The sequence below is a fragment of the Vicia villosa genome, linkage group LG7, assembly GCF_029867415.1.
Source record: "Vicia villosa cultivar HV-30 ecotype Madison, WI linkage group LG7, Vvil1.0, whole genome shotgun sequence".
Lineage (NCBI taxonomy): Eukaryota > Viridiplantae > Streptophyta > Magnoliopsida > Fabales > Fabaceae > Vicia > Vicia villosa.
Window position 1 is genome coordinate 124,098,206 of NC_081186.1, and position 26,079 is coordinate 124,124,284.

At 31.9% G+C, this 26,079-nt stretch overlaps 3 protein-coding genes across 3 annotated transcripts; 1 reads left to right on the forward strand and 2 right to left on the reverse strand.

Annotated features, from left to right (window-relative positions):
• The first annotated feature begins 8,365 nt into the window (after positions 1-8,365).
• Positions 8,366-8,887, forward strand: LOC131620138 (uncharacterized). The gene has a single exon (XM_058891155.1). The coding sequence runs from the start codon at positions 8,366-8,368 to the stop codon at positions 8,885-8,887; it is 522 nt and encodes a 173-aa protein (XP_058747138.1).
• Positions 8,888-10,149: 1,262 nt separating this feature from the next.
• LOC131616761 (protein LNK3-like) lies at positions 10,150-13,683 on the reverse strand. The gene is made up of 7 exons (XM_058888201.1): positions 13,453-13,683; positions 12,266-12,661; positions 11,606-11,694; positions 11,426-11,502; positions 10,882-10,992; positions 10,656-10,774; positions 10,150-10,523 (listed from the first exon to the last, which is right to left on the reverse strand). Exons 2-7 carry the CDS (start codon positions 12,649-12,651, stop codon positions 10,427-10,429), a joined length of 879 nt encoding a protein of 292 aa, XP_058744184.1. The 5' UTR covers positions 12,652-12,661; positions 13,453-13,683; the 3' UTR covers positions 10,150-10,426.
• A 10,230-nt stretch (positions 13,684-23,913) lies between these two features.
• LOC131620139 (cytosolic sulfotransferase 15-like) lies at positions 23,914-24,982 on the reverse strand. Its single transcript, XM_058891156.1, has one exon. The coding sequence runs from the start codon at positions 24,958-24,960 to the stop codon at positions 23,914-23,916; it is 1,047 nt and encodes a 348-aa protein (XP_058747139.1). The 5' UTR covers positions 24,961-24,982.
• Positions 24,983-26,079: the final 1,097 nt, after the last annotated feature.

Here is a 26,079-nt window from a genome sequence, read left to right on the forward strand (position 1 = left end):
CATGCTAACAACCCTAGCATCTTCGACACAAGCATGTGAACAACCTTCGACTTCATGCTTAATCTTGTCGAACCAAGAAGCTACCCTTCGACCATACTAGAGTTCGATCTAATATCTCACAAATCTCCACCTTTAACCTAACTCTACAACGTCAAGGGAAAAAACTAGCTTTCTTCATGCAGCTTTATCAACTGCATACAGTGGAAAAACTTGCAACTCGGGAATGTCTTTGTGATCATATCAGCAGCATTGTCCTCAGTCGAAACCTTCAGCACTTGGACTTCTCCATGCTCGATTACTCCTCTGACAAAATGCAGCCTCATATCAATGTGCTTAGTTCGCTCATGATAGGCTGAGTTCTTCGACAGGTGTATTGAACTTTGACTATCACATTTAACAGTGATACCTTTACCTTGAAGTTTCAACTCCTTAGCAAAACCTTCAAGCCACAATGCTTCTTTCACAGCTTCAATTAGGGAAATATACTCTGCTTCAGTGGTTGATAGAGCAACAACCTTCTGAAGTGTTGCTTTCCAACTAATTATTGTGCCAAACATGGTGAAAACATATCCAGAAATAGACTTTCTAAAATCCATACAACCTGCATAATCAGAGTCGACATATCCTTTGATTACTGCTTTACTATCTTCACCCAAGGCTCCACCATAAATTAGGACCCTGTTCAGAGACCCATTTATGTACCTTAAAATCGACTTCAATGCTTGTCAATGATCCTTTCCAGGATTCGCCATGTACCTGCTTACAAGACTTACTGCATATGCTATGTCGGGTCTAGTACAGACCATAGCATACATCAAAGAACCAACTATATTAGCATATGGGATAGTGTTCATATAGGCTCTTTCGACATCAGTACTTGGACACTGATCAATACTCAGCTTGAATTGAGGGTTTGTCGGAGTCACAATTGGCTTCGAATTCGACATACCAAACCTTTCGAGAATCTTTCATAGATATGCCTCTTGAGATAAGCATAACTTCGACTTCTTTCTATCTCTTCGAATGTCAATTCCAAGAATCCTGGAAGCAGCTCCCAGATCCTTCATATCGAACTCCTTATTGAGTTCAGCCTTCACCCTTTTTACATCTTCAACATTGTTGCTTGCTATGAGAATATCATCCACATAAAGCAACAAAATAACTAATGAATTACCAAGTCAAAATCTGAAGTAAACACAGTGGTTGAACTGACTTCTAATGAAACTTATGCGTGTCATGAACTTGTCGAATCTCCTATTCCACTGTCGAGGAGATTGTTTCAGCCCATATAAAGATCTCTTCAGCTTGCATATATATTCTTCCTTCCCCTTTTCGACATATCCTTCAGGTTGCCTCATCAGGATTATTTCATCTAGATCACCATACAAGAACGCAGTCTTCACATCCATCTGTTCCAGTTCAAGGTTGAACTGTACCACCATGGCAAGCAACATTCGAATGGATCTATGCTTCACAACAGGAGAAAACACATCATTGAAGTCGACACCTTCTTTCTGAGTGAAACCCCTTGCAACTAACCTTGCCTTGTATCTTTTCGACGTCACTCCTTCGATTCCTTCCTTAACTTTGAAAATCCATTTACAGCTGACTAACCTTGCCCCAGCAGGTTTCTTAATCAGTTCCCAAGTGTGAAATTTTGTGAACCCTGTGTACTTGGAAACTGATTAAGAAACTTGTGATTATTTTTCATAGCCTTACATTGATCGGTCACAATATCCAAAGGTGCTTTTTCTAGCATACAACAAGCCATGACTTGAAAAGCCACACAAAAGAATTTGTGTCTTCACCTGATAGCAATCCACAACCAGTTAATGTTGATTGAAGATGGTGATTCACACCCACAAATGCATCAAAAGGCATGTTATACTTGAAAAAAATTGATATTATTGGAAGGAAAAATAATGATATTGTGAGATATGACATGCCTTTTGATGCATTTGTGGGTGTGAATCACCATCTTCAATCAACATTAATTGGTTGTGGATTTCTATCAGGTGAAGACACAAATTCTTTTGTGTGGCTTTTCAAGTCATGACTTTGTTGTATGCTAGAAAAAGCACCTTTGGATATTGTGACCGATCAATGTAAGGCTATGAAAAATACTATTGAGTTAGTCTTCCCTACAACTCGTCATAAGTGGTGATTATGGCATATAATGAAGAAAAAAATTCCTGAAAAGCTTAGTGGATATGGTAAATACAAAAGGATCAAGTATGCAATGAAAGAAGCAATCTATGATACATTCACAATAGCTAGTTTTGAACACATAATGAACCACATCAAAATTTGATATCTCCAAAAAATGAACTATAACATAATCAACATTTTAAACACATAGAAAAATATAGCATAATCAAAATACATTGTGCACATAAACAAAATACAACCACAAATTGTCAACATTATGTATAATTCTGCACTACAACACATCAAAGTGGGTCAAATTCTACACTACAACACTAATGATTTACAAATTCATTCTACTATTTTTTCCACGCTTCGCCCTTGGTTTATTCTTCATTCTTGTAGCCATGTTGGATTTAGACTTTGGTTGGTTTTCCACAACATTGGCATCATCATTTGATGGAATGTTATGTCCAACATCTCCAACAGATTTTTCAACTTCATCTTTGGTGATAAAGTTCATAATCTGTCGATCATCTTGGACATCCTCATTCTCAAACAGAGTGTTAACTTTTGCCTCTTTGAGCATCCTCACTTCACCCTCAATAAATGTTATCCTTTCTTGGAAATCTCTATTCTCAGCCACTAATCTTTGATAATCATGAGGATCCACAACTTTTTGTCCTTGTTCAAACAAGGCAGCATTGACTATGTCACATTTCATTTCTTCCTCGGTTGCAACCACTCTTTCAATTAACTAACAAAGCAAAAGCCAAGTCAAACCAACGAAAAATAAAAAAATATTTTTCTCAATTAAAACATACACAAAATCCTACAATATTATTGTCAAATGCCTTTTCAATATTTTTCTTCTGCATACGTATAATCGGCCAATTCAATACCCATGGAAAAGTGAACCTAGAAACAGCAGGTGGTTTCCCCAAAGATAAGTGGTTGGATGCCCAAATCTATAAAAAATATAAGAATATGTAAATTAAAAATTACAAAACAGAAGATGGTATTGTAAAGTTATATAATCCATATATCTGCAATACGGCAACACAACCATTTAAATGACTCTGTGACTTGTTTTGTCCTTCTATCAACACAATTGAAGACTCACATAAACTACCAACCACAAAGTTATAAACAGCAAGACCCCAATTATATGTATCAAGTGAATCCAAATCATCCAAGTGTTTAGTAAATCCCGTAAATACCTTATTCTCGGGTTTTGGAAAGTAAAACTCTACAAATGCGAGTAATATGTAAAGTCTAGAAAAATTAACTAATTTATTCTTGTGTTTCTAAAGTTGTTTGCGAATATTGGCAATGGTTACCCCAACCCCTTTAAATAGACCTAATGTTTCACATTGTTAGTCTTCTTCTACTACTAGGGTCTTATCAACAATAGACAATCCAATAGCAAAACAAACATCAACAGGAGTAAAGGGAACTATCCTATTCCCAACCCGAAATTCCCTACTATGTGAGTCCCATCTACTCACTAACTCCCATAATAAACCATCCGAGATTGAGAAGTCGTTAGAAATATCCGACGCCCATTTGAATGGGGTGCTTTTGATATGGGCACGTCGAACTGCAGTTAAACTTTGTTGATACTGCTCAAATTAATCGGGAAACAACAATGCCTCATTCTTACCTTAAATTTATGAAAAAAATTGATTAATTTCACTGCAATAAGTAGCAATCAGTGCAACCAAAATAACACAACCAATAGACATATTCAGTACATCAACAATAAGAACCAAAACAAAATCGATCAACTTACTTCAGTTTCGTGTAAATTTCTTGATGATGCCATAATTTCAGCAATAAATCAACAACAATAAATCAATCAACCTAATAGCAAAAGAAAACTAATTAAAAACATAATAGTACAAAACAGATCTAATAAACCCTAAACGTTAAACACACGAAGACAGAAAAATAGAGACATTTGCTGACACTTGAATTGAAAATACTAATTCATAAACCTTATTCCTCTTCCAATTTCTCTCTTCCAACAAAATGTGATAAACAGAAAAGAAAAAAAAGGAATGGAAGAAATCAGAATGAAGAAATCACATAACCTTAACAGAACCGCCTTCGTGAGGTCCTCGCGGTTAGGAGTTTGAGAAGTTTGCCGTGAAAGAGAGAATAGAGTTGAGTCGCCGTGAGAGAGAGAGAGAGAGAGAGAGAGAGAGAGAAGATAGTTGATTGTCGCCGTGAGTAAGAGAGAGAAGAAAGTCGTGAGAGAGAGAAGTGAAAAGAAACTGATTGTTGATGCAAACCTGTTAACCTAACCCTCACTTTCTATTTACCACTATGCGCTTATTTGTTTCATAAATGACATAAAAATCCGTAGATTGGAAAACCTCCTAGCTCTAAAAGTACAACACGCCACTGTAATTGGCATAGCATTTAATTATTTAAGCACTGCTCCGATATTGTAATTGGTGGAGCTTTTGATTATTTTATTATTTTAGAGAGACAAGCCTCTTATATAAATATATAGTGATATGGTGTGATCCATTTGTTCACATCTATTCTCAATTTCTTCAAATAAATATTTCTTCATGACTCATTCAAACAAGATTCGTCGCCGTAAAGGAAAAGTGATTTATTCAAGAGACAAGCCTTCGATGGAGATGCTATTTTAGAACATTCAAAGTTTCGAGTAACTACAGAGAAACTTGATTCGTTTCTTAGATGGAGACATACCTGGAGGCGGAAAAATTAGAAGTATTGAGAGACACGATGCCCGATGTGGGTGGGTGCATGTTACAAATGATTAGGAGGCTAGGGAAATGATGTTTGGACCAAATGAAATTAGCTTGATTGTCGTTATCAGTTATGAATGTTGAAGTTAAATGTTGTGGTTAAGTATTTTTATCTGTTTTGATATATGTGGTATGTGTTGTCCTTTGGATTTGTTGTCCTTTTTTTCTATCTGGATTCTTGTTATTTATATCAAGTGTGAACGATCTTTGTGCTCATAAAACGACAGTAAATCATGGGGAAAAAAGTGAATTAGTTATGGTTCATACAATTGAGAAGCTTGACTGTGATTTGAAAATGATACTTGACAATAAAATAAAATGTTAATTATTACTAGTTCCAACATTGGGACACCGAGTTCGATCGTACTAGGAATACAACACAATACATATTTTTTTCTCCAACTTATCAATCGTGTCCATTTCCATTCTAATACGTGTGCTCATTGGGCGACCTTTCTTGTTCCTCCGCATTATTGGATTATGAAAAATTTAATCTCCTTCATAAGTGGGCCAATATTCATTGTATGGTAGAACTGGAAAGCTTGTGCTATAAATCCCAAATAGGTTTGCGATCTTGTAAACGTTAGACAAAAGAACATAGGCGTATTGGCGCACCATGGAACTTGCATCGATAACATGTGAACAAAGAACACGATATGCTTGAAACTTTCTGTAGTCACACTAACTATCTATTAGGCTGACCTTGTAACATCCCATAGGCTTCCTCTCACCGTGATCCATTATCTCTTTCACACTGAAAGTGTTATGATAGTAGTAAAAAATTCTTACACGATACATGTTAGATTTTGTTGTTTCTTCTTTCATCATCTTCATGTAATTTTCAAAAATTTCTAGGCGATTTTACCAAAAATTTTAAAATTTCCAGTAGATTTTACCGGAAATTATTTTGAAACTTTCGAGAAATTTTACTAGCAGTTTCGAAATTTCCAGGATTTTACTAGAAATTTCCGGAACTAATTGCATCTTAATGGAAATTTCAAATAAACTACTGAAAATTTTGTATACACCAGAAATTTCAATATCGTACCAATAATTTAGTTCGGAAAAAATTACTTCCATTTTACAAAGGGCATTTCTAGAATAATGAAAAATGAAAAGGGGTGTCTAGTATAATTTGGGGGTGGGAAGTAAAATACTCTTTCGAGGCACATTGTGAAGTTACTAAATCATGAAATGTTAAGCTTTTTTTATGGGAATTTTAGTTAGGGAATTTATTTTCTCACCTTTAAGATGTGGCTCACATCTCGGAAAAATCGAAATTGCTCCTAGGTGTTTTTCAGAGATGCATCTTTGGACGCACCTTAAATTACCTCATCCTTCGTAAATCAAACAGTTATCCTAAATTTAAAAATAATTTCAATTACAAAAAAATTAAAATAATTCCAATTATTAAAATGTAGTTATAAATAATTCAATTTCATGTTTATACGGTTGATAATAATAATGAAATAGATCAAGTAAGAATAATGATAAAAAAAATTATTTTTCATAATTAATTATGATAAAAAAAATCAATTTTTCATAATTAATTATGATAAAAAAAAATTATGGCAATAACAGTCAAATGATGTGGAATAAACTCAAGAGATTGCAGCCCTCAATCAGAAAAATGCATAGACCCCTGATGAACTTACAGAGTAGAATAGAGGAGAAAAGGAAGGAGCTTATGGAAATCCAGAGAGAGTTAAGGAATAACAGAATGAACCCTGCCCTGGTACAAATGGAGAAAAGCCTCACTGAGGATGTATTGAATTTGAATGATCTGGATGAACAAATTGCAAGGCAGAAAGCTAAGGTGGAATGGATCAGGAAGGGTGATGGAAACAACAACTATTTCCATGCTACTTTGAAGGCAAAGCATAAATATAATACAATTCATAGAAAGGGCTGGTTGTACCTGTAAGTGAAAAAGAGGTGTGGGATGCTTTGAATAGTATTGGTGATTTAACTGCTCCAGGCATTGATGGGTTTGGGTCAAAATTCTTCAAAGACTCTTGGCAATTGGTGAAGAATGATATGATGCTAACTGTGAAAGCCTATTTTGAGGAAGGGAAACTGGATGAAAGGATCAACAGAACACTTGTTACTCTAATCCCTAAGCATGATAAAGCTGAAGCCATAAAGGATTTTAGGCCTATATCGTGCTGCACAACAGTTTAGAAGATAATATCCAAGGTGATAGCCAACAGAATGAGTAAGGTCCTGGGAAGTATTATCAGTAGAAACCAAGTTGCCTTTGTGCCAGGGCAGAAAATTCATGACCACATTATGTTAGCATATGAACTCATTAGAGGCTACTCTAGGAAAGGTGGGATGCCTAGAGTAATGGTTCAAATGGATATTAGGAAGGCTTATGATTCAGTTGACTGGAATGCTATGCAGTGTATTTTGGCTGAAGTGGGGTTTCCTAGGAAATTCATAAGCTGGATCATGATGGGTGTAACCACAGTATCTTACCATTTCAACATTAATGGTAGTATCTCCAAGAACATGAAAGCAACAAGGGGACTAAGGCAAGGTGACCCTATGTCTCCCTTGCTGTTTGTGGTGATAATGGAGTATTTGCACAGGAAACTGGATTGTCTAAGCAATGAACCTAGTTTCAAATTCCATAGCAATTGTGAGAAGCTGAATCTTGTGGACCTGAGTTTTGCAGATGACCTGCTTCTCTTCTCCAGAGGGGAGAGTGGCTCTGTTAGCATGATGATGAAAAAGTTTGAGGAGTTTTCCATGTCTACTGGGCTGCAAGTCAATTCAAACAAATGTCAAATCTACTGTGGTGGCATGGATGAAAGTGGTATCACCAGGATTGAAGAGATTACATGGTTCAAGAGAGGCTTCTTACCCTTCAAATATCTAGGTATTCTTATTACTAGTAGGAAGTTATCTAACAATCAATGTATGGCTTTGGCTGATAGGATTGGTGGCAAGATGACACATTGGAGCTCCCATTTGCTTAGCTATGCTGGCCGTGTGCAGTTGATCAACACTGTTGTGTTTGGTTGCGTGAACTATTGGATGTGCTGTCTTCCTTTACCTAAAGGGGTCATTCGAAGAATTGAAGCTATGTGCAGGTCCTTTGTGTGGTCGGGGACTGATAAGGTGACTAGGAAAGCACCGGTGGCTTGGGACAAAGTGTGTACTCCTAACAAATATGGGGCCTGGGCATCAAAAACCTGCAGGTGTGGAATAAAGTTTGTATTAGCAGAATGCTTTGGAACTTATGCAGCAAGGCAGACACTTTGTGGGTAAAGTGGGTCCATTCCTACTATGTAAAACAAGATGATGTTATGCAGGTGGAGATAAAGGAGAATGTCTCTTGGATAATTAAGAGTATTCTGAAGATGAGAAAAGAGGTTACAAGTATGCAACAATGGATACACTTGAATCATGGGGCCAAGTTCCAAACTAAGAGCATGTATATGGAACATATGAAGTGTAATACTTTGGTGGATTGGCGTGATTTGGTTTGCAAGAATAAAGCGAGTCCTAGAGCAGTTTTCGTCTTATGGTTGGTGTGTCAAAATAGGCTTGCGACTAAAGACCGTCTAGCAAAGTTTGGAATTAATGTGGATCAGCAGTGTGTGTTCTGCGAATGTTTAGAAACTGTGAATCACCTTTTCTTTGATTGCAGGTTTTCTAAAAAGGTGTGGGGAGAGATCCTTGGATGGCTGTGTATTCAGCATGACATTCAAGACTGGTACCATGAAAGGAAATGGCTCATAAAAATCAGCAAGAGTAAAAACTGGAGGAAGCACTTTGTGAAGGCTGCTGTGGCTGAAACAATTTATGCTGTTTGGTTAGATAGGAATGCTAAAGTGTTTAGAAATGAGATAGATGATAAACACATTGTGAATAGAATTATAGATAGAATTACAAATAGATTTTGGAATTACCCAAAGTATAGAGAAAGGTTAGCTCAAGTGCTGCTACCATAGGTTGTGGGGTTTGTTTCTAGTTTGTCCATGGAGTATGTTGCTGGACCTCTATAGGTCACTTTGTACATAACAGCTTTTTGGAATATATATATATAAATTCTTATTCTTCCAAAAAAAAATTATGATAAAAATATCATTTTTCATTGGTTAAAAAATTAAAAGAAGATTTTGTCTTAATTTTATTTAGTGAATAAATTTTATATTTAATTTATAAAATTGTTTTTGAAAATTAATTTATAAAATGATTTATCATAAGAGAAATAGAAATTAAATATCTTTATTATTATTATTATTATTAATTTTTTATATAAAAATAAAATGTTAATTTAAATATTTATTAGGTTAAGATTATTATTACATCTTGATTATAATGATATATATTTAATAATATATTTTAATTAATACAATTAATTATACTATTAATTGTATTGATTCATCTTGATTTTAATTTTTTAATAATTATTGAATTTTTTTTTCGGGAAATGCATATCCGAAACATTCCAAGACCAAAAATTAGAATATTTCTGATATGCATCGCCGAAGACACCCCTCTAAAAAGTATAGGTGATTTCGGAAATACATCTTCGAAAACACCTTTTTTTTTTGTGTTTTCGAAAGTGCACTTCCGAAATCACTTTTTTTTTGTGTTTTCGGAAGTGCACTTCCGAAATCAACTTTTTTCAGAAAAAAGTGATTTCGAAGATGCATTTCCGAAATACAAGGGTATTCTGAAAATTTCGCCGCGGGTGACCAAGAAAGTTAGTAGGGTCAACAAAGAAATTCTCAACTTTTAGTTATGCAATACAGGCTACCAATGGGCCCATATGTTAACGAAGAGTTCCGGGCTAGATTAAAAAAAATTTAAAAAGTAAAATTGCTCGTTATACACTTATTATGTCTTTCAAACCCTAAAATTTTATAATTATTCCTTGGGTAGTAAAATATGGATAGTTAATGCATTTACTATACTTATTTGAACCAAGTTCATTGAATATGTGTTTTGTACTATACAGTCACAACGCGTATATAATCTTTCATTGCTTTCTTTGCTTTACAAATAATAGTGTTCTAGTCAAACTTTGCAACCAAACTCTTAAAAGCTTATCTCTTTGGAATTTGTATTATCCTATCTAGCTTGATTTAAAAGCCCATATGAAATAGTTCATAAATCTTGCCCTATTTTTTACCCTAAAAATTTAATACCTTTACTCAAGTTTGCAAACAGCTAGTTGATAAATTCACTCATTTACAATAAGACCAAGTATCAAGATCCTGATTAGTGGATCACTAATAGCTAGTTAATAATAAATTCATCCATAAACACACTACGCAAAACAACAAAGTGTTTAACACCTAAGAATCCTGACCCTAGCTTACATTACAACCAAAATTGAGCTGGGTATGCCTTCAATAAAAGCTCCATAATACTTATAATTTCTGGTGCAAACTGAAATATTTACAGGGAATCGGTTTTTACTTATTCATTCATATAGCTTTCAGCTCAGAGTTCTATTGACTAAGCAAAACTCCAGCATTTGATCAGCATTCGGTGTATGCGGTTCCATTGAACATGAGATTCGCAACCGCTCTGTCAACACTGTTGGTTTCTGATTCCATCGGTTGCTGGTCGTCAGACCTAAATAAAGAAGTAGCATTTCAAGTTAGCGCGTGTTTCATCATTTACTCGACGTATGTATGAATCGTACATTGAATTTGAGCGCGGATCCAAACATGAACTAAAAGTATGCAGTGAATCTAAATCATGTACCTCAGGGCTTCTTGCATGCTAATATCACCGTCTAGATCGTCTGCGGGGTGCTGTTGTTTTGTGTCTCTGGCAAGGCGGTAAAGTGCGTCTCGGAAGCTAATTCGAGTCTTGTCATTGAACTAGTTAAGAGAAAAAGGGGAAACATGGATTAGTAACTAATATAATTGCACTTAAATCAGATTCCAAGGATTTTACTCATAACTCAATTCTCAGTCATGTCACATACCTGTGAAATTATTGCTTCGAGATTCTGCAGTGTGGATTCCTCAATAGATGAGTGATTATGCATTGCTTCATCTCCATTGAATTGCTCAGAATGATCCAAGATTTGGAGTGTCTGTGGAAGAAAAGATAAATAACTTAATAGATATTACATTACACTATAAAGCTTCATAGCAAAACCACTTGCATTTTTGTAACTGCATAGATCATGGTTTTAAATTGCGGCGATGCGCATTTCAGCCGTTGTTGTCTGAATTTTGATTGAGAAGAGTTTGAAATACACCATTAAAAAACACTTACCGACAAGATTTTTCAAAAGTAAACTGAATTTTGGGTTCTTACAAAAATTGAAACCAGATGAAGTTGTTTGATACGGTTCCTAATGTGGAAGGACGTGTGGTTTAAAATCACACTGCAATTGCAGGATTGCAGTCCGACTACCGCATCAGCAATATTGCATCCGCAATTCCGCAAACCACAACTTAAAACCGTGGAATAAATATTATTGCAAAGAATGGTCACATCTACAAGACAAGAGGAAAGCATACCTCTATATTCAAGCAATCATCGGAATTCGAGTTGCATGAAAGAAACTCAGAAGCTGCCATATCTCTCTGCAATCCACCTGAGAGAAATAAAAGAGAGCATGTTTAACATCAATACCATAGAAATTTTTTAAGGCTAGTTACTCGCCATAAAATATCAGAAGGTGCGAAAAGAGTTATTACCAGGTGAATTGCTGCATTGGTTTTCAGGATAAAAGTAAAAAGACTTGTTTAGGTTTTCAGCACACGGAAAATCTTCGAGTATCGAATCCCTGCATTATGTGAAACAAGTAAAGGATGTAAGATAAGATATAGAGTCATATGAATTGTATTAACTTTATGCCTATGGTAGCCAGTGAGCATTGAATGTCTCTGTTAAATTACAATTTTCAATGCATCAACATTCAAAATATAAGATCATTTTCATGCTAGAATCGTCGCTAAATATGTTTTCGGTCCTTGTAAACATACCACTTTTTCGTTTCCGTTTCTAAAAAAAATCTGAAAACATTGACTAAAAACTGCAAATACCGAAAATAAAAAAGTTGTATATTTGCAAGGATCAAAATCGATTTTGTTAAACAATTTTGAACCTTAGAGAAAATAGGAGCCCTTACCCTGCAATAACAGGTTCATGCTTATAGGTTTCTGATGAGACCCATTATGTTTTTGTCTCCAATGATAATGATAAATATGTTGAAATTCGGAATGCAAAAAACACGAGAGCATTCAATTTCGCACTGGACTTTGCTAAAATGCAAAGCATACTCATGATGCTACATGATTATTTATCATACAGGCATAAAACCAAGCATATTAATCCCAGAAGTTACGCTTGTGTACAAGAAAATGTCATCTGTCTGTTCGAAACTTGATGAAAGTTCTTGAAGCTGGTAGTTCGTCTGACGACGATGATGATTACGAGAAAGCGATGTTTGTTGAAACGATTGATCAGTCAATCCTTCACATACACTTGAGCTGCTAGATTGAGCTTTATCGTAGGAAGACGATTCGAACTTGACTCGGTTACTGAAACTTTCACCGTCGAAGTTGAATTCCGCTTCTGTTGTACTCGAATCCATGCTCATGAAATTCTTAGGTGAATTGTAACCTTCCGGTGCGTTAATTCCCCATTTTGACCAGTTTTCCGGTGAAGGATGCGTAGCCAATAGATCTTGATCACCTGGTACAACGAAATCGTTCGTTCCACATCCGTAATACCAATCCATGACGAATAGTCTGTAAATATTTGAAACATAACAAGATTAGCATCTAGAAAACAAAATTAATAATTGAAAATTTGCAGAATTTCTTATCCATAACCTAAAAGCTTCATGATTAACATGAAAAGTAAATTTCAAATATCTTATGTTCTTTCTATATTCCTATGTTAGATCTCCTATCAGATCCAAACCGATTAATCCAAGGGAACCAATAACAGAGTCCACTTGCAAGGACTCATTTAAAGTCACAGAAAACCGGAATTGTTTGCACGTATCGGGATTTGAACCTCAGACCTTGAGAGAAACAGACTCTCAGAACCCAAGTCTTCACTAATGGGCCAAACCCTCATGTTACAATTTATGGAAACTTAATTGAACATGCTTGAAAACTCTTAGAACATAGAGAGTGAAAACAAACTACTAGCAAAAAATCAACCGACACATGATTCAAAAAACTCCATTAAACCAAACATACTAAAACTACTTTCCATATAACTTCCTCTTCAAACACTAATGAAAAAAAATCATTTTTTACCCCTCATCAAAAAAATCAAAACCCACTTCATTAAACCATTAGAATCTCCAAAACCAAACATCAAAAACCAAAAAAAAACAGAGAGAAACCAAAACCCAGAAAAAAAAATCAAAACTTTATCAAAACACAAAACACCCCATATAGTTTCCATGAAAACCATAGAAATTGATGAGAAAAAACAACATAAAACCACTCCATGATGAAAACAAACCTCAAAACAGAACAACATATGAGAAAAACCATAAGAAACAAAAAAAAAAAAAAAAACATACCTTTTCTTAAAGCTGATTGATGATGAAAAACAAACAAATCAAACTCAATAAGAAACTATATCAAGAAATTAATTAACTTGAAAGGATGCAAGAGTTTTTGAGGCGGCTAAGGATGTTGTTATTGTTGTTGTTGTTTGAATAAAATATTGGAAACTGTAAGAAGAGTTAAGAAAGAAGGGACACTTGTAAGAAAAAGGAAAAGATGCTTATTGCGAGTTTGTGGCTGAAAATGTTTTGGTGGGAGGGTTTGTGGCTTAAAAGAAATCCATCTAAATCTGAAACTGGATTGGTCCACGTGGCGTTGTGGGTCCCATTTGAGATCTCAGCAGCTGGATTTCGTGGCCTCAATTGTAGATCCCATTTTATCCCATTTATGGAAAAGACTTTATGTTATGATGTTATGATGCTTTGAAAATCACGTTCTCAATTTTGCTACCTACTGTTTTGTTTCACGCGGCAGTGGTTGATTGTGGATAATATTTAGTTTTTTTAATTATTAAATCATGTTTACAAACTAAACTAAAAATTAGGGATGGCAAAACGGATCCGGCATGTTGGGCATGTCCGTTTTATCCGCATTTTAGTGCAGGGTGGACCAAGATTTTATGCCCGCACCCTTTAATGTGATCGTTCCGTTCTGCCTCATTTTTTATGCAGGCTTTTGCGGGACGAACATTAACATAAAATTTTGTATTTTTAAGTCTAAAAAGTGTAGTGCCCGCGGGCTTAACCCACTATGCCCTCACTTTTTTGCAAGACGAGCCAAGGTTTTAGGCCCGCATCCTTAATTATGTCCGCCCAGCCTCATCCCGCCCCGTTTTTTTGCGGGCTTATGCGGAGAGGGCCTAAACGGGGCCGACATGCCTATTTGCCACCCATACTAAAAATAAGTCGAAAAGAATTCCAACTCGCCTCAAATTTTGTTGGCGCAACAATCGGGAAGGATTGAGTGAGTAACATTCTTATTTTTTTTGTGGGATTACACACTTTTGTGAGAGATATATTATTTGTCTATCTAAAATTTTAAGGTGATAAATAAGTGGGTTCTCCCACTTATAAGTGTTGAAGTTACCGTATTTTTATCCAATGTGAGGCTCCTCTCAAATTTATTATATTCTCAACAAATCATATATTCCAAAATAGTCTCGTCTTCTTCTCACTTTTTTTTTTTAAAAATTGCACCTCCATGTAATTAAGATGTTATTAACATTTCAACTTAAAAATTTTAATTTTTTTTTTAAATTATCAATTTTAGTTCAATCTTAACCTATCCGGCAACTATATTTAAATGTGAAAATATATTGTTTTTAAGTAGGGGAGGCAAAACGGGCCGCCCACCCCGCCCGTCGCCTGCCCCGCCTTATGCCCGCCAAAAAACGAGCGGGGCGGACATGCCCGCCAAGTAAAATGGGCATCAAAATCATGCCCGCCCCGCAAAGATGGCGGGTTGGCGGGCGGCGGGCTTACCCGCCTATTTTTATTTATATTCTTTTAATAGATTATTATGTTTTTTTACCTTTTAATTAAACTTTTCAATTATTTTTTAAAACAATTTTTTATAAAAGTAATTTTTTAACAAATTTACTCTAAAAAATATTATATATATTTATAAATAAATGTATAAAATAAACCATCAAGAATTGGAATTACTAGAATTAACTAAAAAAAGAGTGAGTTTTGGAGGAGGAGCGGGTTTTGGCGAGCGGCGGGCTTTGGCGTGGCGGGTATGGCGGGCGGCGGGTTTTGGCGGGGCGGGCTTTGGCGAGCGGCGAGCCTAAAATCTCAACTCAGCCCGCCATTTTTTGGCGGGTGCGCGGGCAGCCCGGTGTGTCCCGGCCCATTTTGCCACCCCTATTTTTAAGTGTAGGGAATTTTATTTTTCTAGTGCATTCATTTTTTAGTCTCTCAAAGTTTCTTTTTTAAGAATTAGGAATTAAATCCATTCTTTATCCAATCAAAATAGGATAAGCTCAATCACTCACACTGCTTTTCTTTTCCTCTCTTTTAAGTAATGTGTAGTTGGGTACTCCTATTTAAAGAGGGACCCATCTAACATTTTAGTGTACCAAAACAACTTGTAACAAGAACAAATGCCAAACCAAAGATGCTTTATTAGAAACTCATGGCTGAAAATGTTCTATGCAAAGATTTGTGATCTGGAATTCTCCATCTAAATCTTACATACCATTGGGCCACGTTGCAATGTGGGTCCCATCTTAGATCTCAACAACTGGAAATTTGTGGCCTAAAATGAAGGTCTCATTTCCACAAAACTTGTGTATGTGCTTCCAATACAAGTTGGGTATGCTTTGAAAATAAATCACGTTCTCAATTTCAATAAACACTATCATACCCTACCGTTTTATTTAATGAGGCACCGGTGGTTGATGGTGGATAATTTTTGTGTATAATGTGAGTTTGGTTTATTAAGAAAAATGTTTGAGTTGATTTTATCTTGTTTCAAATGTGATTTTATTAATATAAAGTGCAAATTGTTTTATTGTAAGATTAAATTATTTTATATGGACTGAAATTATATGCGGACTTATAAATGTCTTATGTGCAAATCGAAGCAATGATTAAAAAAAAATTGGTATGGTAATGTAAAGTGTTTATAAACCTAGATTTTTTTGTAGTGATTAAGTGATTTATTGTCGTTTGATTTATTCTTATATGTTCTTAATATTTTTACTTTTTGACAAATTGTAAATTGAAATACGCCTATATGCTAAAAAGTAATTTCAACAAGTAATATTTGATAAGAATATTCTTGTTAATTATCATTTAGGCTAATGGATAATCCCATAAAAATGTGTTGTTCTTGTTAATGGAATGCTTAATTTTATTTGTAATTCACTAATAGTCGTTAGAAATTAATTTAAGATTAAAGGTTTATTCACTAAGAAATTATGAATAAATATTATAGGGAAATAGGTAATCATTATAAGTAATAATTAATTATAATAGGTCAATTTAGGATGAACTAAAGATCAAACTCTCATCTCTGACATTTTATCATCTATTTATTTTCTACTGTATTAAGTTTATTCCTATTTTACTCTTTTGCAACAACCAACCAAAACCCTACTAATACCCTTTTTTCGACTGAATTGAATTCAAATCCTATAATAATACGTAGTCTTTGAGATTGACATTTAGAACTTCTTGATATCACTATATTAAACGATTTATTACACTTGCTAAATTACTATTCAAAGATAATGGAAAGTGCAAAGTGATGGAAGAGTGGAGAAATTTTGGTTTTCAGGATTGTGGGATAAGGTTTGAGTGATGGAGATGGATGTGGAGTCCACCACTCAAAGAGAGGTAAAAATTGAAGTTTGAGGTTGTTAAATGCATTACAACCATAATGACCATTATTGCTAGGCCTTAATGCACATTGAAATATTATTTTAGGGGAATGAACTAGGCACATTACATCAGTAAATTCATCAATTTTTACTCTTTATATGTTATACTAGATGCTAGTTAGCATTTTCTATTCTATTTGTGTTTCCATCTTATTGTAATTAAAATTTGTTAGTCAAGTTTTGTATTTTAAGACCTATGATAAGGGTTATTGATTTCTATTGGAGTGAGCATGAAGGAGACACCGAAAAAATTTCAAACGCGTCCAAAGTGGTGGAAGACTTATATGAGTTAGGCACAACGCCATTAACGATATAAACTTTTCTTTTATAGCCTATTTGATTTTGGCTCGTATATCTTTTTGTTGTAATTTTATTTACTTAGTTGCATTGTATTTTTTTTCTTGGATTGTATATTCCAACTTGAGATAGAATGTTAGAGTTAGTTGTTATTTTTAGTTATATATAGTTATTAGTTGGTTAATTTTGTTACAAGTTAGATAAGATTTGTTAGTTGGTCATGAATATTATATAAAGGGTATCATATATTCATTATAATGTACATCTCATCATTGAATCAATTCTAAACAATTCAATAATCTCTTAATTTATTTCTCTCTTTCTTAGACTCAACTATGCTTCTCAATATTAGCCTTTATGTTTACAAGGACCCAAATCACAACGAAAAACATTGAAAATAGTACACACCCATAACCTTCCAAGCCCCCAATCTATTATTAATATATAAAAGCAAAAGTACCTGAAAATTACACAATAACTCTTCTGATAAAACTACTAAAACTTTTCCTATTCTATGGGTAGAAAAGACTTTTAGCAAAATAACTCAATATTATTGATTTGGCATTTATTACGGGTGATGTGGCAGCACCCAATAATTTGATATATTTTATATTTTTTTTATTCCATTATTAATTTGAAAGTTGAAACGATAAATGATGGTCTACCGTTTTTGGAAAAACAAAATCTCCACTTTCATTGGAATCGATAGTCTACCATTAGGGTTTTTGGAAAAGCAAAATCTCCACTACCGAACAATGCAATAAATCATTGGCCTTTCAGTGTTCTAAACTTTTATTCCATTATATATACTAAATCATGTGATTTTCAATTCTTCAAGATGGGAGTTTTTTTTGTCATTCCATCTTTTTTGTTGTTGCAAGTTTCGATCTTAACTTGCAGTTCGTATAAAATATGTTTTGTTCTGGCAGTTTTTAAGCATTGGCATGGCTCACGCTTTCAGATCTATCAATAGTTCTATTTCATTTGTTAATCATAGATTAAACACAACAGATTCGACACTTAGTGTATTATTAAGGTCACATGGCTTGGAGGCGTTTGATAACACAGGTTATTTATTCAATCAATTTCGATTGATACAAATTAATGTTCTATTTACCTATTAGTTCTGACTTTTTTTACTGTATTGCATTGCAGTTAAGACATATGGAAAAGAAAAAGTTCATTGTTTGCATAAGTTACATCGGTATTTTGTAGGATTTCATTGATGATTAAATTTTTGTATTGTTGATTAATTTGTTGTATTTTTTTCTTCTTTAATTCAGGAACTGATCCACCTTAATGGGAGAGCCAGGAGGGAGAGTCAGAGCATTTTAGAAAGAGAATTACTCCCTCTATAATAGAGCTAGAAATATTACTCCCTGTATAATAGAGCTTGAAATTTTAGAAAGAGAATTACTCCCAGTATAATCCCTGTATAATAGAGCTTGAAATTTTAGAAAGAGAAGTACTCCCTCTATAATAGAGCTTGAAATTTTAGAAAGAGAATTACTCCCTTGAAATTTTAGAAAGAGCTGTCTAATATTAATATTAGTTATTATCTGAATGCAAATATATTTCTTTGAATGGGTTTCTCATGGCAGTCATAAAATGACTTCCTCCAAACTATCTTATTTTAATTTTTTTTCTTTTAAATTTTTCTGTAGGCTCCATCACATTTTGTGTTATATGACGTATATCACTTCTTTTACAGACCAATAATGTTTTAATGTGTTTTTTCTTCTGATGTATCTGCTCAATTTTAATAAAATATAGGAGTATCACACATTGATATATAATTTCTATAATCAAATCATTGATAATAATTTATATAACCAAATTATTTAATTTTGTTATAATATCAAAGGTTTATAATTAGATCTCATCACTTGATTGATTTATGTGTATATTAGCACATTTATACAATACTTATTTTATTTTAATTAATAGTTTTTAAAATCTTTATTTTTAAATCTTAACTTTTTTTCCGAAAATTATTTGTTTTCTCTAACTTTAATTTTTCCTTTATTAATTATAAAACATTTTTGAAATAATAAAAATAAAAATCTATTATAACAATCTATTATAACTATTAAAATTCATTTTTTTTTCTGCTCAATGTAATTAATCTGAAAGGGAGATCAAAAGTGGGAACCCAATTCGCTTTGCTTTCGATTCATATTTTTAATTTTCTTAAAGGTAGTTAAATGCTAATTACAATCATAAAGGTCAAATTTGAATGAAATCGTTATTTCTAAATTGAAAATTTAATAATTCATCATAAATATTATTTATTTCTTAATTTTATTTCAATATCAAAGTTGGGTTTTAGTTTTTTTGAATTAGTAAATTTATACATAAATTTTTGAATTTTTATAAAAAATTAATAAATATATAATTTGACATTTATTTAATATTGCAATTAATTTTTTGATATTCTTAGATCTAATTTTTTTTATTTACCTACTGATATCTACACTAATAAATGTTAAATTATTATTTAATTTATTTATTTACTTATAATTATTCGATATTTTTAGAATAAAAACATTTTTCTTTTTTCTCTTTTCTATATAAAATTTAATTTATTAAAGCAGGCCAAATGTCATGAGAGAAGTGTACTTGCAAAATTTTAAAAATATATGAATAATTTAGTTTTTCAATTTAAAATATTTTTACTATAAAAGTAATTTAAGAGTATTCTTTTTCACTTAATGTAATAATGCTTACTATAATTCTTAAACAAATTTTATTTAAAAAATGAGTTTCTTATTTGTTTAAAATTGAAAGTAAGTATTATTATAGTTTAAATAACATTTAGTTACTAAAAAATATTAAAAATCATGTATTTTTATGAAATATTAATAAAAATTATGTATTTTTAAAAAATAGTAAACATAAGAACTAAAGTAAAAACTACGATTACTCTTTTTACTACAAGTTATAACTTTTTTTATTCAAAGATTAAATATTTAATTTATCATTATAAAAATATAAGAATAAAAATTATTTTGCAATTATTTAGATCGTTATTTGAGATAAAATATATTTTGAAATTATTTAGATTTTTATAAAAAGGTTAATAAAACAAAACAAAATCAATTGAGATTTTATAATTTTTTGTAAACTTATGAAATAATTAAAATTTATAAGAATCTTTTCAAATTAACTTCATAATTGTAATCATGATAAAAATATGTTAAACAGTAGTCATGAAAATTTAATGATAAATGGTAATCATAAAAAATAATGATAAAAGATAAAAATTGATTAATATAGTCAATTTTATAAATTGAATAAGCTACAATTATTTTTATAAACGGGAATAAGTTAAAAATAATTTTATGAAAATAATAAATTTAACTATTTATACAATTATTTGTATAAATGAGAATAAAAAGCAGATTATAAAATTTTCATAACTTTTTATTTTAGAAGATTGTAAATTTAACCATTTATACAATTATATGATTAACTTTTTTTATTATTTTGAAGATTGTTATTGAAGATTATATTATAGGTTTGATTTTAATCTCTATGTTTAATTTGCATGAACATATTTTACCAAGTTTATTATATTTTGATGGAGGTGTCATACATTTTATGTTTGTAAATAATGTAAATATGATCTAATAAGAAGGTTTTAGATTTGTAAGCTGTCATAGTAGGTTGTAAAAAAAAATGTAAATATGATATAGTAAGAAAGTTTTAAAACTGAAATTTGACGGGGAGATGTCATACCTATTAAATTTGGAAAATGGGCTAATATCTAAAATAGGTTTAATAAATTTTTAGAATTAACTCGGATTAACTATGATTTTTAACTCATCTGAATTCACGGGTATATGTGAACGCATTTATGAGATACCAGCGGTAGACTCTAAATTTTAATGTCCATCTTTTAAATCTATATTTTGCTACTATTTAATCTAATTGAAGTTAGAGAATCAGTTATACGGTTTATTATAAGTACGAATCAATGCTTAAAAAGCAAGTGCATATCATTAGCCTATATTAATAACTATGTGAATGTAAATCAATTGAAGAATGAATTGATACTTTATAAATGATGGTCTGATAAACGTGTAATATGAACCCAAACGGGACCCGTGCGATAGCACGGGTTTCTTACTAGTTTTATTAATGCAACAATGCATAAAAATTAATTTTCTACTATACTAGTTCCAATAGCTTGAAATAAAACTCCTGAAAGTCCTTAAAAGACCACGAAAATCTAACAAACCAACAAAATACTCCAACCAATGTTTTTAAAAGACCATGATAATCATAATGAGTGATTATTTCTAATACATCAATTTGGAGCCTAGCCCTAGCCACTTACAGTTACAATTGCGAAGGCATCATTAAAAAAGACAAAAACCTAATAGAAAAAATAAAAAATTAGAAAAGAAAAAAAAGCATACATTTGCAAATTGCAAATCTTTATGTGCTGATAGTTAAAACGGTGAATTTTTTTTTCTTTATGCGCTCTGGTGTGGCAACCGGATCGAAATCAATGAAAATCAATGAAGTCGCCATCGATTGTTTATTTATCCCAAGAGATGGGAAAGGAAAACATCGACTAATCGACTAAAACCTAATGGAAAAAAACAAACAAACAAAGGTTTTACGACCCAGAGAAAGGGTAAGGGTGTCGATTACGCAAGGAGAAGGGGTTAGCACTCCTCACGTCCGTCGTACTCGACGGGGTCCGCTCTTATTAGTCTAAATCTAAGGGTGTTATCTAAAAGTCTAAAGTCTAAAGCTAAAGGGAAACGCACGAAAAAAGAAAGAGAAAAGAAACACGGGAAAAAGAAAGAAAATATATACAAGATTGTGCTCGTTCAGGCCATGCGACCTAATTCCTACATATCCCGATTAAGGAATCAGAGCAGCCGTAGTTCGGCTCAAAAGATTTTGTGTGCGTGTGTGTGTGATATTAAACGTCGCATTTCACTGCTGCTCGACCTTTGGAGACTTACACAATTGTCGTGGAATCGAATTAACATGTGCTTAAAGGAAAAAGAAAAGAAAATCGAACAAAACATTTTGAAAGGAAAAGAAAATATAAAAGATGAATATATACAAACATAAATAGCTAAAAAGGAAAATAAACAAGTTAACCATTTAATCAATTAATTAAAAATTGATTAAATTAATTAACCAAAATTAAGAAAAATCAATTAGTAAACTAATCGATTTTACTTAATAAGGAATAACTAATTAAATCAATATTTAACTAATTGATTAAAAAAGTAAAGTGTGTAAAATAAAATCAAATAGGAGAATAGAAACTAATTAAAATATTTTTTTGAGTTTTTCTTAATAAGAGAATAATAAAATCTAAATTAAAATAAAGCATGTTTTTGGTATTTTTAATATGTAATAGAGAATAAAAAGCAATTGGTAAAAAAACATAGAAACAAGCAAAATGGAGGTGTAATTAAAAGTTGGGCTCAAAGAGATGGCCCAAAAGCTGTCCAAAAGGGGGGTCCGCATGGAAAAGGGGTGTTAATATGGATAACGGGATCGGGCTGTAACAAGATGGGCCGAAATACTACAAGCCTAGTCTGAAACTAAAGTTTCCAACAAAAACCATTCTCCTCTTTGCTCATGCTGAGAATCGTGAATTGGCTTGTGTGGGCCCTCTTGCAATTTCCTTCCACCTTTTATTTGACTTTAATAAAAAAAGATAAAAACAATAATGCTAATACTAATAAAAAAGAAAAAGAATTGTTTAGTAAAAATAAACTAAAATATGAAAGAACAAGAAAGGATAATTTTGTATTAAAAACTAATTTAATTCTAAACATAATTCAAATTAAAATGATTATTTCAAATTTGAATCAAAATCAAGATTAAACTAATGATTAATACAAAATCAAGATATATTTCAGACTTTTTTTAATAAGAACTAAAAATATGAAATTAGAATGAGGATAAAGAAACTTTAAAGCTCAAAATGGAATGGACGCGAAATATCAACTTTTATATTGACTGCTTCACATCATCTCGCGAATCACGCTTTTCTCGATTCAGTCTCTGTCTAACAATAACAAAAGAAAAAGACATATTTTTTGCAATTTTGATCAATGATTAGCAAACATAAAGAATAATTGAATAAAATGAGATGATGCAAATGAGATGGAATCGTAGAGTAAAAATCAGGGTGCAACATTTGGTTCTTAGGGGAATGGGGTCCTAGTATTCCAGAGTTCGTGCTCGAGAAGTTATGATTTTGGCCAAGTATTGTTCCTACCAAGAATCGAACTCGATATTCCCCGAACCTTCATCTTTAGCAGGAGCTCATTTACCACTCGAGCCCAATTGTCTGGTTCAAAACGGTGAATTTAGAATCACAAAAATTGGCAAGTCTTTAAATCAATGTGATGACAACAAGAATGAAGAAAATTAACAAATCTGCATGCAAAGAGAGAGGATTCTAATGTTGGACAACTTATATGAATTAGAATCGGGAAGAAAATTAAATTTGTCTCCGCTACGAGAATCATTGGAGAGAGAGAGAGAGAGAGAGAGAGAGAGAGAGAGAGAGAGAATATTAATGAAAATAACATGGTTACTATACATTGGTGATTCACTCAAGAAAACATTAATGAAAATTTAAATCAACACATTTCCATTCATTTGATTCAATGGTTACAACTGAAATAACATGTAACCACATATATGGTTACTATACATGTAATACCTCTTTATTTAAAAAGAAAAAAGAAAAATATAGAAACAACATTTTTGCCATACAAACACCTCTTTATTAAAAAAAAGGAACCATCGGTCATTTGTTAGAAGTATGAAGAGGCCACTCTAATTTGATTTTCGATCCACCTAACTTTTCTTCCACGACTTTAGATAGTTTTTCTTCCATCAAAGAGGAAAAATAATTTCTCCAATCTCCTACTTGAGCCTTTCGAAAGAAGAATTTATTGTCAATGTTTTGCATAAGAGTTTCAGATTTATTTACCTCTAATTCCTTCATCTTTTCAAAGTCACATAAATCAATTATATTTTCGATCACTTTATTATTTTTCTCTTCTCGAGTGAAAGGAAAGCCCAAAAAATCTGCGATTTTGTTGACATATAAAATGGGTTCTTCTCTTAGGTTTTCATATTTTAAGAATAGAACTTTTTCTGATCTGATGATGCTTTCATTCAAATAACCCAAATTATGATCCCAAAATGAACCAAATGGAGTTATACCCTTGCAGTAATTTTCAAAAGCCTCCTCTAAGCTTAAATTTTGTAAAGATTGATGATTTGACCTTGCTTTATTAGCAAAAAACCAAGCAGACACAAAATTATCAAATGGATTTCTACTTATATAAATTATTTTACAATTGGACTTCTTAATTGACTTGGCAAGTGAATGGAATGGAATGTGAGTTCCAAAAATCCTTGGTTCAATCATTTTTGACGAGTCAACTTGAGGAAATCGATCACAGATATCTCCAGTACCATAAACATTAAATTCAAAGTAAGGTACTAAATCATGAGAGATTGACTTAAGTAATGGGTGATCATCGAAGGATGGAAAATTATTGCGATTAACAATTGCGAATGTAAGTGCTTTCATCCAAGTGGTGCCAGCTTTTGGTAAGCTCGAAACAATAACATCATTGTCTTTAGCTAGAAAGTATTTTTGGAAAGAGTTTACCGATTGGATAAGATCTGATGGACACCAAAAACCTTGAAAGTAATAATAATATTCGAATGGCATCCACCCATTTTCTTTAGGAAGTGAGAGGATTAATTGTTGATCTTCTTCTTGTCTTGCTTGATCTTGTTCATCTCTTGATTGGTTTCCAATTAATTTTGTGGAAGCCATTACAAGAGAACACAAATGCTAACCTTCAATAATAGTCACTAATTGGATGAATATTTTCCTCTCTTTCAAGGTATTATTTATAGCAACAATACATAAGTGGTTTGCAAAAGAAAGAAATTTAAAATTTGACAAAAAGAAATTTGATATAAATTTATTTATTTATTATTTAAAACCTAGGTAATTTCCATTATCCACCGTTTTTTTAAATTATAGAGGACTTTTGATCTGGGTATAAACAAATTTTCTAATAATAAGTATTTTAATAACTAGAAAGTCAAATGTCGAGAACTCATCCGCACTGTGATAATTAAATATTTCTATTGTTTACCTAGTTTATCGAGAAAATTTATAATAATTTTTATTAGAGTTATTCATTTTTGTTTCGTAATTAGTTGAGTATAGTAATTTAATATTAAATATTAATTAAATTCATATGATAATTTATTTTATTGATTTGTTTCTTACTTTTAAAATGAAGTATAGTTAAACTTTAAAATTCAAAAAGAAAAATCCACCATCAAACTTTAAACTTTTTTTAATGTATCATGTTGAATAATAGTTGGAATTTTTTTGTGTGTTATATTTTTTTCATTTCAAGTTTTATTTGTCAATAAAATAATTTAAAATTATGAAAAATAAAATAGTGGGGATTTAATACACATGCATTATCAAATACAAAAAAAAAAGTAAATCTCAAACTTAATAGTGTGAACTTTCATTTAAATTTAAAAGTTCATTGGACTTTATATTTGAACATAGAAATTGGAAGATAAAAAATATAAATCAATAAAGGACTAAAAATTTAAACCTTCATATACAATTTTTTATCCTTATGACCTTTATATGTTTATTAAGAACAATTAATCTTAATTTTTAAATTTGTGTTCATTGATATTAATGGAATAAGTTGATTTTTTTCTATAGCTATATTTATTTGTAATTTATATAATTTTCAACAAAATTAATTCATATTATATTTTAAAAACAAAATATTTAATTTGTTGTATTTTGAAAATAATGAAATCGGTTCAAAATATTTTTATAGATGGTATTAACTTTAATAATTAGTCTATAAGTAATAATTATCATCATACGATCCAGAATTTAAAAATAATAATT